Genomic DNA, 14,974 nt, shown 5'->3' with positions numbered 1-14,974 from the left:
CAGAGAGGAGCATGGTGAGTCCGTGGCAGATTTCACTTTTTTTTTGTCACAAAGCGTCATTTTCCACTAACTTCTGACAAAAAACAAAATCTTCTATGAACTCACCATGCCTCCTAGTGAATACTTTGGGATGCCTTCTTTCTAAAATGGGGTCATTTGGGGGGTGTTAATACTATCCTGGAATTCTAGCACCTCATGAAATATGACAGGTGCTCAAAAAAGTCGGAGATGCTTCAAAATGGGAAAATTCACTTTTTGCACAATAGTTTGTAAACGCTATAACTTTTACCCAAACCAATAAATATACACTGAATGGATTTTTTTTTATCAAAGACATGTAGCAGAATACACATAACCATGCTGGGTGGGAGAAATCTCTCTGTAAATGGACAATTGTGTGTACAAAAAAAAAATCAAAAGATTGTCATTTACATAGATATTTCTCCCACCCAGCATGGGTATGTGTAAAAATACACCTCAAAACACATTATACTACTTCTCCTGAGTACGGCAATACCACATGTGTGGCACTTTTTTGCAGCCTAACTGCACTAAGGGGCCCAAAGTCCAATGAGCACCTTTAGGCTTTACAGGGGTGCTTACAATTTAGCATCCCCCAAAATGCCAGGACAGTAAACACACCCCACAAATGACCCCATTTTGGAAAGTAGACACTTCAAGGTATTCAGAGAGGGCCATGGTGAGTCCGTGGCAGATTTTATTTTTTTTGTCACAAGTTAGCAGAAATGTAAACTTTTTTTTTTTGTCACAAAGTGTCATTTTCCGCTAACTTGTGACAAAAAATAAAATCTTCTATGAACTCACCATGCCTCTCAGTGAATACTTTGAAATGTCTTCTTTCCAAAATGAGGTCATTTGGGGGGTATTTATACTATCCTGGAATTGTAGCACCTCATGAAACATGACAGGTGGTCAGAAAAGTCAGAGATGCTTCAAAATGGGAAAATTCACTTTTTGCACCATAGTTTGTAAACGCTATAACTTTTACCCAAACCAATAAATATACACTTATTGGATTTTTTTTATCAAAGACCTGTAGCACGATAAATTTGGACAAAAATGTATATAGAAATTTTACTTTATTTGAAAAATGTCAGCACAGAAAGTTAAAAAAATCATTTTTTTTGACAATATTCATGTCTTTTTTGATGAATACAATAAAAACAAAAAAATCACAGCAGCAATCAAATAGCGCCAAATGAAAGCTGTATTAGTGACAAGAAAAGGAGGTAAAATTAATTTAGATAGTAGGTTGTATGACCGAGCAATAAACCGTTAAAGCTGCAGTGGTCTGAATGGAAAAAAAGTGTCTGATCGGTTTTATGACTGCAGTCCTTAAAGTGAACCTTAAGTGAAATAAAAAAAAAATGAGTTTTACTCACCTGGGGCTTCCCTCAGCCCCCTGCAGCTGTCCGGTGCCCTCGCAGCCTCGCTCCGATCCTCCTGGACCCGCCGGCGACCACTTCCGGTTTCGCCATCAGGACCCGACAGGCTGGGAACGCGAGTGATTCTTTACGTTCCCAGCCACAATCGCTCCCTCTATGTTCAGAATCAGAATCAGAATCATTTATTTCGCCAAGTACAACAGGGGTTGTACCCGGAATTATTTTTGGCACGTACAGGGTCGGTGATGGTACATTAATAAAATACAGTGTAAGTTACATAAGTAGGCAAAAAAAACCAAGCATAGCGGAGGAGGACTTAAGGGGGCAACCGAGTGCTATGTTGAGCGGAGCGTCCACTTTCCGTTGCGGCGCTCAACGGCTCTGCCGCACTTCAGATGCCCCGCAGTCTGTCCTTGGAAGAGGATAGTGCAGAAAGGAGAGAGCAGGATAGCGAGTAAGCAAATGAGGAAGGAAAGAATAGAGTAAAAAAGTGAGAGTGAGAGAGAGAGAGAGAGAGAGAGAGAGAGAGAGTCCAAGAATCCCCTGGGGGTTGCGCTGGTGGCTGGCTGCCTGGCTCAGTGGCTTGGATGACTGAAGAATCCCCAGTCCCCAGGCTTGCGGCCTAGTTGGCCCAAAGAGTCTAAAACGTCCGGGTAGTGGATGCAGGCATCCCTAATGAGCCTCTTGAAGTGGAGCAGGCTTTCCCAAATGCCTGTTGAGCTGCAGGGCAGAAGAATGATGTGGGGCTGAGGCCCCAGGCCAGGGGTGCAAGGTGCACCTTAGGCTGAGGGGAATTTGTCTTGCTGCTGCGGGCTGCGAGCAGGGGACTTTGATGCTGATGCATTCATGGACGGGTAGAGGTGGCTGGCCTACTATGGCCGCAGCAATGGAGCAGCAGCAGCTTAGGTCATCCCTCCCCTAGCCGCAGCAATGGAGCGGCTTGCAAGCAGAGTACCAGTGGCGTCGGCATCACAGTCCTTGTGTAAAGGATGCAGATGGTAGCGCTTTGGTCGGCGGAGTACCTGCAAGTCCCGGTGGTAAAGTGGCCTCAGTAGCAGCTGGAGCAGTGGCGACGATCAGCTTTCCCTAGCCGCGGTGATGGTGCGGCATGCGTGCAGCGTCATGGTGGTGACTACACTGCTTGGCAGCGACAGGGATGTAGTTTCCGTGTCCCAGCGATCCAGGAGCGTGGATGGAGTACCGAGTTCTGCCGGCGGAGCTCCTGCGGATGACGGAGAAGTGGGTACTATGGGCAGTGATGGTGCAGCAGTGGCTCAGTGGTCGGAGAGTGGGCCTGCAGCTCCTGGAACGCCGCGGTGCAGTGGCCCACATGCAGCCCATGTGCTGCTGGAGGAGGTTGCCGGCAATGACTCAGCGGCCCCACAAGTGGAGAGAGCTCAGTGCTGTCCTTCCCAGGTAGGAGTAATGGAGGAGAAGTTAGATATTGATAGATTTGGAGAGAAAAGGCCGGAGCCCCGTACGGCCGTGGCTACCTATCCGGCGCTATATAGCAACATAGAGGGTGCTATTGTGGCTGGGAACGCGAAGAATCACTCGCGTTCCCAGCCTGTCGGGTTCTGACGGCGAAACCGGAAGTAGTCGCCGGCGGGTCCAGGAGGATCGGAGCGGGGCTGCGAGGGCACCGGACAGCTGCAGGGGGCTGAGGGAAGCCCCAGGTGAGTAAAACTCATTTTTTTTAATTTCACTTAAGGTTCACTTTAAGTGGTTAAGAGAAAGGCAGGTAGACAACCATGCTGTTCAATAAGCTGCATGTGAGTAGCAAACAGCGGATACCACAGTTAGTGAGCAACCTGCCTATACTCATAAAATACAGAGAGACATATACAGAGGTGCTAGTGCTATATACAAAGTGCTGCAATATGATACTTTGACATGTTTCACCCAACGGCTTTTTCAAAAAGTATATACATATCATATAAATCATAGTAACGTGCACCCCCCAACAGATTACAATATGTCCCCCATATAGCCCAAGTCAGAGCTAAAGCGCCGTGTTTGGCGTGATATTAAATACTGGAGGAGCTATTGAAGTCCACACCCGAGTGGGTGTGTCTGGAGAGTAGAGGATTTGCATATATACAAGTTGAGAATTTGCATTCTGGGGCTGAATCAAGTGGAATAGAAATTTCCATAAGATGTGGATGCGCCCTGATCGTCACATAGCAAAAGCCGGTATTACTGACTACAGGGCGATGAGTCACATCCGGTCATGTGACCTAACTTCACTTCCTGTTTTGCAGCATTGGCATAGTAACCATCGCCACAGCGCTACATTTCAGAAGACGATGTACTGTGTATATTGTGGTTGATATCGCAACCAAGTAGATGTACAATGTTATGCACATTTCTGCATTATCATCACAGGAGTCAGATCGCGCGGTCAATACGTATAACACGCTAAATACATATCACTGATCACCTTCCACATCATCTTCATTTCTCAAGTGTACTACAAGGATGCAATCCAAAAAAAGGCAACCCATCTTCAGCCATCTGGCTCCATACATCATCGCAGGCATCCTGCATAAACTGTATTACCCATACACAACCAACCTCCATCGTCAACCACCATCTTGACTTAGTGCAACGTAGCATAGATGTTCATAAGAGAAAGCCTGAGTTAATCATAAGGACTAGTTCACGATGCCATGAAACGCTTAAGTTGACTTACTAAAGAATGATTGCTTCGCTGAGGTAACGGACATGTAACGAAGATTGCTGATGAACACACATGTATATCTATCTTGTCAAATAAACTCCTTAACATTTATAGACATCTAAGTTCGATCTCCGTTGCTGCTGCTGTGACGAGTGTCAAGTTATCACAGGCTCTGTGATATGGTGCTGAACAAAGGTGTAGTGTTGTTGCCCATAGCAACCAACAAATATTTATTACAAAGTGGACACAACAGAGTGAGCTGATAATAGGGAATGGATAATCTTTGAACTCTTCATCCCCGCTATTAAGGCTTTTGAGGTGAAGATATAATCTAGACTTGAAGAACAAAAGTGTGGATGAGAGAAGTAAGAGTACGCTTTCCTGTTTGGGTGAGCCTCCCTCCAAGTATTAAGTTTAATTATTTCCACATAGTTACATAGTTATTTGGGTTGAAAAAAGACACGTCCATCGCGTTCAACCAGAGAACAAAGTACAACACCAGCCTGTTCCCTCACATATCCCTGTTGATCCAGACGAAGGCGAAAAACCATTACAAGGATAAAGCAAGCGTAAAAGGATTTAGGAAGCGGGGAGGGGGGGCTATCCACAGAGCTATGCCCCTTCAGGTAATCATTTTTAATGTTGTAAACTGTATTCATATCCCCTGCTACCATTGTGTGTACTTCCTAATTTTATCCAATGTCTCAGCAAAAAATGCACCATTTTTTACTAAGGCAGCATATAAACATACCAGCAATATGCCTTTCCCTTCAGTTTCTCCAAGTAGTATCAAAAGGCATCTTTCTTTGTCTGAAATGTGTTCTTTTAGAATAAATGGGAAGTCTTTGCTTACAATGATAGCCACTCAATTTTTCTTAGAGGAGTGGTGGTTGGATATAAAGACTGATGGGAAATCCTCATGTATAAATTTCCAATAGGAAGATTTGGAAATGGGTTTTTTGAATCAACATTATATTTGCCATGTCCATGTGCATTGTGTGATAAAACTTTCATAATTTAGAAGATTTAGGATAGATCTTAATAAAAAAAAAAACTCTGACCGCAGATGTAGGGAAGTCCACAGCCTGGGTAGTAGCTGATTTTACTTAGAGAAACAGAGGGTATGATATTATATCTAGCATAAGGCAGGAAGTTAAAAACAAATCAAGAAAGAAAAAAGAAACAATAAAAATAACGAAACAAGACTTCAAGAACAGACCTATTCTTAGGCCACATACAGACATCAGACCATAGTCTTTGGAAAATGAAAGATCACAGACCAATCTTACCACCCTTCCTGTAGTATAAGAGCCATACTCTACACAGTCTTTTCTATGGAGCTGAACTCCACATCAGGAAAAAACCTTTGCAAGATGCTGCACACACAGATGCTGTACAGACACAAAAGATCAGTATCTGCAAAAGATCTGTTCCTGCCAAAAATCCATTCCTGCAAATTGCAATGATAGTCTATGAGATCTGCAGATCATCATACACACATGATTTAACTGACATTGATCTGCAGATCTGCAGATCTGAAAATCCATCCTGGTGGATCTGATCTGCAGATGAATGTCAGTTAAATCATGTGTGTATGATGATCTGCAGATCTCATAGACTATCAATGCAATTTGCAGGAATGGATTTTTGGCAGGAACAGATCTTTTGCAGATACTGATCTTTTGTGTCTCTACAGCATCTGTGTGTGCAGCATCTTGCCAAGATTTTTTCCTGAAGTGGAGTTCAGCTCCATAGAAAAGACTGTGTAGAGTATGGCTCTTATACTACAGGAAGGGTGGTAAGATTGGTCTGTGATCTTTCATTTTCCAAAGACTATGGTCTGATGTCTGTATGTGGCCTTAGCCGAGAGGTGTTACACCCTCCTGGATGCCTGTCCATCATTTGGTGGGGCAACAAATGACCAAGGATGGCCAGCGACTTTTAGCCTCCCTAGCGTTCAATTTCTGCAGGATTTCTGTGCAAAAAGTGGTCCAATTAATTTTCGTGAAATTTTTGCTTGCAACTTGCTAAAATCCGTCAAGAAAGAGTCTAGTATCTTTCTACAGTATTAATTGGTATCCAATGCCTACAGACGAAGTAGACGAAGTAGACGAAGGGGACGAGCTGAGTCCAGGAGACTGGATTTGGATAAAGGTAATCAAGAGGAAAGACTGGTCCTCTACCCGGTGGGAGGGCCCTTATCAAGTATTGATCAGTACCCCAACTGCCTTTAGAATTGCTGAGAGACCCTCCTAGGTGCACTTGAGTCATTGCAAGAGAGCTAGTTACCCTAGGTGCACTTAAAACCTTGCGCGAGAACACCTGTTAAGGGGACAGAATAGTTAGCTTCTTGCCTGGGGGCGTGGTGGAATTTGGGGCTCTGGAGTGACAGGAACATTTGCTTGAACTCCAGTCAAGATCACAGTCTCAACGGGTGGAGAAAATATTAGAGATTTTCCTCAGACTCATAGCAGTCACTAGCCCTGAGCAGGAAGTTTTTTTAGGGCAAGCTAGAGCAGGGAGAGTCAGTGCCCTCCGCAGAGCAAAGATAGGGCCTCCACGAACGACAGCAATGACTCCTCTGCAGCCCGGGTGGTCCAACACATTGGCAGGTAGAGGGTACTGGGTGATCACCATCCTAGCAGGACTGGGATTTCTCATCTGGTGGGGCACAATCTGTACCAACCCCTACCAACCACTGACTCAACTAGTAGCCAGGCCCACATTAGACTGACCCGATCAATATAAGGGGGACAAACTGGGCACCCCGACCTCATGGATAACCATCGATATGGGAATGAACTGCCGATTTTCCTCAATGCTACAGCAGGCATGGAAAATGCAGTGTTCAAATTGGATCCGAGTAAGCCGTTTAGGGGCAACTATGGGGAAAACCAGTACTATCTGAGGGGAGGAAATAAAAAACCTGTGGTGAAATGGGGGGACATATGGAAAACTACGGACCGAGAGGGATACGAGACAAGTAATACTAAACTGAACCCAGATGACACAGACATCTATCACAGACTGGAGATAAAAAAGGTAGATGGAGAGATATGGGTAACCTTGAAGAAGCCCCTGGAGTGATTCTGGTCATTATGTATTGGGGATCACAACATCAGGGACAGATCCATTTGTAGTATTGACCCTGTCAGTCACAAGAAAGGTACAGGAGGGACTGACATCACAATGAGGGACATGCTGGGAGATTCAATAACTGGGATATAGGTGTCATCCAGGCTGTTTGCAGAACTAGAGAAGGCAGACTTCCCTGGGAACTTGTGGATGCACTGGGCCAACTACACCGCACACACAAACATGACCAACTGTATACTGTGCAGAGCAGCCCGACCACAGATAGCACTAGTCCCTGTACTGGGATGGACATGCCTAGTTTGCTATGGCAGATGATGAACAACACCGGTACGCAGAGCTATTGTCATCCCCAGATACCGATCCCTCCCAGGATGCATGACCTAGGGCGTGCCCAGACTGCCGTTGCCGCTGGTACTAACCTTACACGCTACCGCAGAGTGGGCTCTGACAACACACCACTTCTGAAACATTGTGCAACTATAACCACTGTAACACACAAACATTTGTTACATCAGGGCAACTCAGCACAGGTAGTAGACACATGGTGGACCTGTGGGAATAACCTAGCCACAGCCAAGTTGGATAGAAACTGGACAGGGGTGTGTGCACCTGTATGGATGATTGAACATGTAACCATATTGCCATACTCAGGATTCAAGGACCTTATCGAAAGAGGACTTCACCGGTCTAAACGTAGTGTTCCTGGTGGGAGCCTAGACCCCCATGTGTACATAGATGCTATAGGTGTACCCAGAGGAGCTCCCAATGAGTTTAAGGCCCGCAATCAAATAGCTGCAGGGTTTGAATCAATCTTTCTCTGTCCTACTGTAAACAAAAATGACGTCTACTACAATTAGTAGAGGTTCGTTAACTATACCAGAGATGCTGTGGAAGGGTTAGCAGAGCAACTTAGAGCCTCCTCGCTGACTGCTATTCAGAATAGGATTGCTTTAGACATGTTGTTAGCAGAAAAAGGGGGGGGGGGGGGTGTGCCAGATGTTTGGAAAGCAGTGTTGTACGTATATCCCTGATAATACATCACCTGATGGCAGCATCACTAAAGCATTGCAACAGCTCACTGCCCTGTCTGTGGAGCTGAAGAAGAACTCAGGTATAGACAACCCAATTACTGACTGGTTACAAAGCTGGTTTGGCAAGTGGGCGGAACTGGCTCAGAATGTAATGATAGCCCTGGCCATTGTCCTATCAGTATTTATCTGCCTGTCATGTTGTTTCATCCCTTGTACACTGGGTATAGTTTCTAGAGCCATTGACCGCGCTGCAGAGAAAAACTTGTATGCCAATTTGCCCCCAGCACACAGAACGAGGTATAAATCTTTAAGCCCCATCTACACTATACGATTCTTTATACGATTCGATTACGATTCTATTTACGATCCGATTAAATCCAACATGTCCGATCGGGATTCGATTCGATTCAATTCGATTTGCCATTGTTTTGCAATGGCAAATCGAATTGAATCGAATCGAATCCATATCGGACATGTTGGATTTAATCGGATCGTAAATAGAATCGTAATCGAATCGTATAAAGAATCGTATCGTGTAGATGGGGCTTTAAACCAAGATGATAGAGACCGCCTCCCCTCTTACCATGAGAGTGAGCTGTATGATGACATTGGTGAAACCCCCTGTGGAAACTAGTGTGTGAAAATAAACTAGCCACAAACAGCCAAGAGAGGGACATATTGAGCTTCTGCTGTAATGCTTTTTGTATCACAAGTTGATTAGAAACAGGAGGGGAATGTGGAAGGAATTGCTTAACATTTATTAATCTTATAATCAAAATGCTTACAGTAAAGCAGAGTGATGCCTTAAGTATAGCCAAAATGCGAGTTAGAGTACCACTTAAATATATTGCTTTGAACTGGTTACTGTTACAAGATGTCTTTCCTTCGCAGAGGTTGCTAGCTACATCGAAGGACGGAAACGAAAGTGATATTTAATGGACTGAAGCGTCATGGGGAGTCAGACTCTGGTAGTGATGGGATAGCAGACAGCTGCTGCCGTGTAAATCATTATCCAGACTCTCCTCATACGAGATAAATAAAAGGTTACATCTTACTTTGGCACGCAGGAAGTTGTCCGGGAGTTCAATTCATTTAATACCAAAAAAAAATAAATTATATTTTTTAACAGGTGAAGGCCATTGACATTTTTTTTTCCTAGTTTGCATTTGGCTATAGTCAGTGTCAGTACTGGCAGCAGGAGGGGACACTTAGATAGTGTAATGGTTAAGGGCTCTGCCTCTGACACAGGAGCCGTGGATTCAAAATCGCTCCTCCTGTTCAGCCTAAGGCTCCTGTCTAGCCTAAGGACTTCTGGCTGTACAGCCAGAAGTCCTTAGGCTAGACTCCCTAACACTGCTACTGCCTACTGAGCACACCCTAGTAGCTGCAGCTCAAGCACTTTGAGTGCATCAGGAAAAAAGTGCAATATAAATGTTATTTGTCTTGTCTTAACTCTACAAAGCTGTATAGATAGGGTAAAACCTTGTAAACGCGTATGAGGTATGTTGCCTGGCAGGGACTGGGATTTGATCATTTGAGCGGCATTGGGCCAGGGCTGTATAGATGTTTTGCTAGTGATATGTGCTGTTGCTATGCATGGGGAAAAGAGAAGATAAATAGATTGGTGCTCGAAAAGCATCAGGGAGATATGAGTGGGGAGAACATGTTTTTCAGCCAAGCTAATCACTGGCCAAGCCGCTGAGGGGAGTCAGGGACCACTGTATACTAAATTTTCTGCAGAGGCAGTCATTCTACTCAACTTTGGCTGTGTTTAATCTAGTGCGTGTACAAGTCTTAATACCTTCAGGATGGCCTCTCAATATGTGCTATTGTCAGAAGGTCCAGCACCATGAATCTCGTTTGGCATTTGCATCAGTATACCTGAATTGATGAGGTCCAACACTGGTAGTTTTCACAGATGAGAGCAGGATCATCCTGAGGATATGTGAGAGATGTGAAAAGGCCTTAAGAAGCTGATGCCTGTAACATCAGTCAGGCAGCATTAGCCTGAAACATTAATCAGCACTACAAATTTGGTGGTGGGTCAGTGATGGTTTGGGGAGACATATCATGGAGGGCCACCCAGACCTCGACAGCCTAGATAACAGCTTCTTGACTGCCATTCAGTAATAGGGTGAGGTACCTCCTGTTGCATACCAATGGCCTTCATCATGTGGTGAGGAAACGTAGGCAGTTCCTGGAGAATGAAGGACTTTAACTGGCACAAATGCTCGCCTGACCTAAATCTGATAGAAAACCTCTGGGAAATGAAGTCTTGGTCTATATCAAACACCACCAAGGTTGCACCGCAATCAGTGAGGCCCTAGTCCAGATCTGGGAGAAGACACCCCAGGACACCATTCATCGTCTCATTACAAGCATGCCTGCTGTTGTCAGGCATACAAGCATGTGGGAGCCATACAAACCACTGAGTACAATTTTGGTTTGCTACAAGAAACGTTTATCAAAATGGATTAGCCTGTCACATCATTTTTTTCTATTTATAGGGTGTCTTTAAATTTAGCCCTCAGTAAGTTGGTCATTTTCATTAAATAATGTGGCATTGCTAGAGTGTCTGAATTGAGCCCTCTGTAGGTTGGTCATTGTCATCAAATAACGTGCCAATGTTTAGATGTCTTTGAATGTAGCCCTCTGTAGGTTGGTTCATTTTCATCAAATAATGTGGCATTGCCTAGTTTCCAACACATTACCCAGTCTATATCAGTATAGATGATGAGCATCCACTACCCCACCGTGATGCCGATCTTAGTACCATGAGCACAAATTTTAACCAATGCCAGTAATATCTCTGTGATGACAAACAGTTTACACACCAGATAGAGAATGCATGCATCTCCTCTAATTTTCTAATATTGTCATGTGAATTCCTCACCTGGCTGGTGCTCTGAGGACATTGGGGCAAGTGTCTGGATTGTATACGGCTTGAAGAGACTCACATTCTTGGTATGAAAGGTTGTGGGTTTTTGTAACACCTGAAAAAAAAATAAAATAAAACATTCATATTAGCATGCATTTATTGAGTGCTAACATCTGCTTCAGCGCTTTGCAGCATTTACAGTCATGTCATTAACTGTCCCCTCGGAGAGAGCGCACAATCTACAACAGTCATAGCATTATGTTTTTGGGATGTGGAAGTAAACAGCAGTGCCAAGAGGATTCTCAAACAGAGTGAAAATACAAACTCCATGCAAAAGACAAAGACAAATTACATTTATATTGCGCTTTTCTCCTTGCGGACTCAAAGCGCCAGAGCAGAGCAGCAGCCACTAGGGCGCACTCTATTGGCAGTAGCAGTGTAAGGGAGACTTGCCAAAGGTCTCCTACTGAATTAGTGCTGGCTCACTGAACAGGCAGAGCCGAGATTCGAACCCAGGTCTCCTGTGTCAGAGGCAGAGCCCTTAACCATTACACCATCACCCAACATGCAGACAGTGTCCTGGCCAAGATTCAAAACGGAAAAGTCTCACATGGCAGCAAACATAAAAACTTAAAGAGCACCTGAAACGAGAAGAGTCTCAGGTACCATACTTACCTGGGGCTTCCTTAAGCCTCCTTAAAGCGGCTTATCCCTCGCTGTCTCCCCGGGTGGCTCCTGTTCTCTGCAATTCAGCCCAAAAGCCTGGCCACATGCATGGCCGGCTGGGAGCTTTCTGCTCTTGTGCAGAATGCTCCCAGGGACGCAAGCATGATGAGGGAGCGTCTGTGCGGCCATACGCGACGCCAGGCTTTTGGGCTGTAATGTGGGGGGAAAAGGAGCCACCCGGGGAGACAACAAGGGACAAGCGGCCTCAAGGGGGCTTAAAGAGAATCTGTATTGTTAAAATCGCACAAAAGTAAACATACCAGTGCGTTAGGGGACATCTCCTATTACCCTCTGTCACAATTTCGCCGCTCCCCGCCGCATTAAAAGTGGTTAAAAACAGTTTTAAAAAGTTTGTTTATAAACAAACAAAATGGCCACTAAAACAGGAAGTAGGTTGATGTACAGTATGTCCACACATAGAAAATACATCCATACACAAGCAGGCTGTATACAGCCTTCCTTTTGAATCTCAAGAGATCATTTGTGCATTTCTTTCCCCCCTGAGGGGGGAGTGCATAGCAGAACCACAACACTGAAGAACTTGGCAGCCTTCCAGACACAGGCTGACAAGTCTGACAAGGGAAAGATACATTGATTTATTACAGAGACTGTGATAGTACAAAGTGCTGCAGTAAGCCAGAACGCATTAGAATAGCTTTTGGAACTTGTAGGATGATAAAAAACAGGATGCAATTTTTGTTACGGAGTCTCTTTAAGGAAACCTCAAGTAAGTATGGAATCTGAGTTCTTCAGTAAAAATGGTTAAGCGCTCTTCTCTGCCTGTTCCTTCTTAGACACAGCAAATATGTCATATAATGAAAAAGCCCCCCCTTCGGGGAAAGACTCACCAGACTTCTAGGCCTCCAAGGCCAATGCTCGCATTCGGGGTATTGGCCACCCCGCAGCCTCTCTGGCAGTCCTCTCTTGGCTATTCCCAGTCTGTGTAAGCAAAAAGCGGATTCCACATCGCGTAAAAGCGTACCAGTTTTTTTTTTTTAAAAGTTAAAAACAGATCAGTGGTGTATAACCACTCATTGGGTCAGAAAACTTCATAAAAAATGAAAGAACACAGCCAGCCCCTTGTTTTACAAGCTACCTGATTCCAGGTACAGGGGTATGCAGAGATGAGATGCACTAAGCTGGTGACAAGGCGCACGCCTCTGTCATTTAGCGTCCCTCTCCGCAATAGCTTACTGGCTAGTGCTCTAAAAGATACCGAGCCTGCTGCACACAGACAATCCTGCCGCGTCCAGCGAGCGTCGTGCGCTGACATCACTCCGTGGCTCCGCCCAACGTTGAGTTGCCCTAGCAACTCCTCAGGGGCTGAGGCCCCTGAGGAGTTGCTGGGGCAACGAAACGTTGGGCGGAGCCACGGAGTGACGTCAGCGCACGACGCTCGCTGGACGCGGCGGGATTGTCTGTGTGCAGCAGGCTCGGTATCTTTTAGAGCACTAGCCAGTAAGCTATTGCGGAGAGGGACGCTAAATGACAGAGGCGTGCGCCTTGTCACCAGCTTAGTGCATCTCATCTCTGCATACCCCTGTACCTGGAATCAGGTAGCTTGTAAAACAAGGGGCTGGCTGTGTTCTTTCATTTTTGATGAAGTTTTCTGACCCAATGAGTGGTTATACACCACTGATCTGTTTTTAACGTTTTTTAAAAATAAACTGGTACGCTTTTACGCGATGTGGAATCCGCTTTTTGCTTACACAGACTGGGAATAGCCAAGAGAGGACTGCCAGAGACGCTGCGGGGTGGCCAATACCCTGAATGCGAGCATTGGCCTTGGAGGCCTAGAAGTCTGGTGAGTCTTTCCCCGAAGGGGGGGCTTTTTCATTATATGACATATTTGCTGTGTCTAAGAAGGAACAGGCAGAGAAGAGCGCTTAACCATTTTTACTGAAGAACTTTATTTTGATGGTTGCACGCATCTAGGAAGAGCGCTCCTACATGATAATTATTATATGAGCAAGGACATTATACATGTGGTTACTGCCTGCTATTGTGTTTTACTTAGAATTTAGCACCTGTAATATGAATGTTTGATGAATGTTTGATTCATTATCTTTTATATAAAACATTTTTTAGAGGTGACCTATATAACATCTGACTCAGCATATGAGCGCAGTATCAGGGTGCTGTAATTGTTGTTAAGTATGGAATCTGAGACACTTCCTGTCTCAGGTTCCCTTTAAGACAGTATTCTGTAAGAATCTGCTAACATGACAAGCTTTACAGCACATGGAGTTTATAGTGTTCAGAGTGTAGAATTTTGTACACTATTTGTGCAATTGCTCTACACTATGGTAGTAGTACAGTTTCGGATTTGCCACAAAAAAATTGTCCTTGCAGCCGATGTACATTCTCCCTCAGGCACAAGCAAGTGTGTTCAATATGGTGTGGTTTAGCAATATCTGGTAAGTGTGTAATAATATGTAACAAGCTATAAGGGAGCATATCGAATGTGAAGATGCAATTTGGGTACTTCTACACAGCATTGATTTTCTTCTGTAGAAATCTCTAATTGGCTTTAAATGCATGAAGTTCTGCTAGCTATGTTGTGCTGTTGAATTGCAGTAGGAATTTGTAACTGGCCTCTGGGAGTGTAACATTATTATTATGGTTTGGGGTTAGTAAGGACAATTGTTTTGAAACCAATCACTGAAACCAATCAGTACCTGACATATCTGGCTGAAGGAAAGGCTTCTCAACCATACTGTGCAATCAGGGGCGTAACTTAAAATCACTGAAACTCCCTATTCCCCAACCCATTCCTTTACCTGTTCTAATGTGGTCTGGATTACTGCAGCTTTTTCTAGTTGCACTGTCTCTGTAATATAACTAATCTTCTTTCCTTTGTCAGGCTTTGTCGACACAGAGAGGAATGCTGCCTCTGTTGTGATAGGAAGAAGTTATGCATGCCCTCTGCAGGCCCCCTGCAGGCTCTGTGTGTGTGCGCTTTATCTTTCACAGACAGGCCTCAGCTCTCTGTTTCAGCTTGTCATGTTGATAAACAGTGAGAATCCCTGACAGGAGTGCAGATAATTCACTGATAATAAAAACTTATAGTATACTGTAACATTATATAATACATACACATATATATACACATACTGTATATATACATACACACACATATACACACACACACACACAC

At 44.5% G+C, this 14,974-nt stretch overlaps 1 protein-coding gene across 3 annotated transcripts in view; it reads right to left on the bottom strand.

Annotated features, from left to right (window-relative positions):
* RAD9A (RAD9 checkpoint clamp component A) overlaps window positions 1–14,974 on the bottom strand; it is a 621,237-nt gene that overhangs the window by 346,063 nt on the left and 260,200 nt on the right. For all 3 annotated transcript variants that reach the window (XM_068255230.1, XM_068255228.1, XM_068255229.1), the window contains exon 6: window positions 11,107–11,206. In XM_068255230.1, the coding sequence (XP_068111331.1) occupies window positions 11,107–11,206 (100 nt within the window). The remainder of the gene's footprint in view (window positions 1–11,106; window positions 11,207–14,974) is intronic.

The sequence above is a fragment of the Hyperolius riggenbachi genome, chromosome 10, assembly GCF_040937935.1.
Source record: "Hyperolius riggenbachi isolate aHypRig1 chromosome 10, aHypRig1.pri, whole genome shotgun sequence".
NCBI lineage: Eukaryota > Metazoa > Chordata > Amphibia > Anura > Hyperoliidae > Hyperolius > Hyperolius riggenbachi.
Note: the sequence above shows the minus strand (reverse complement) of the source record. Positions and strands in the feature narration are given on the sequence as shown.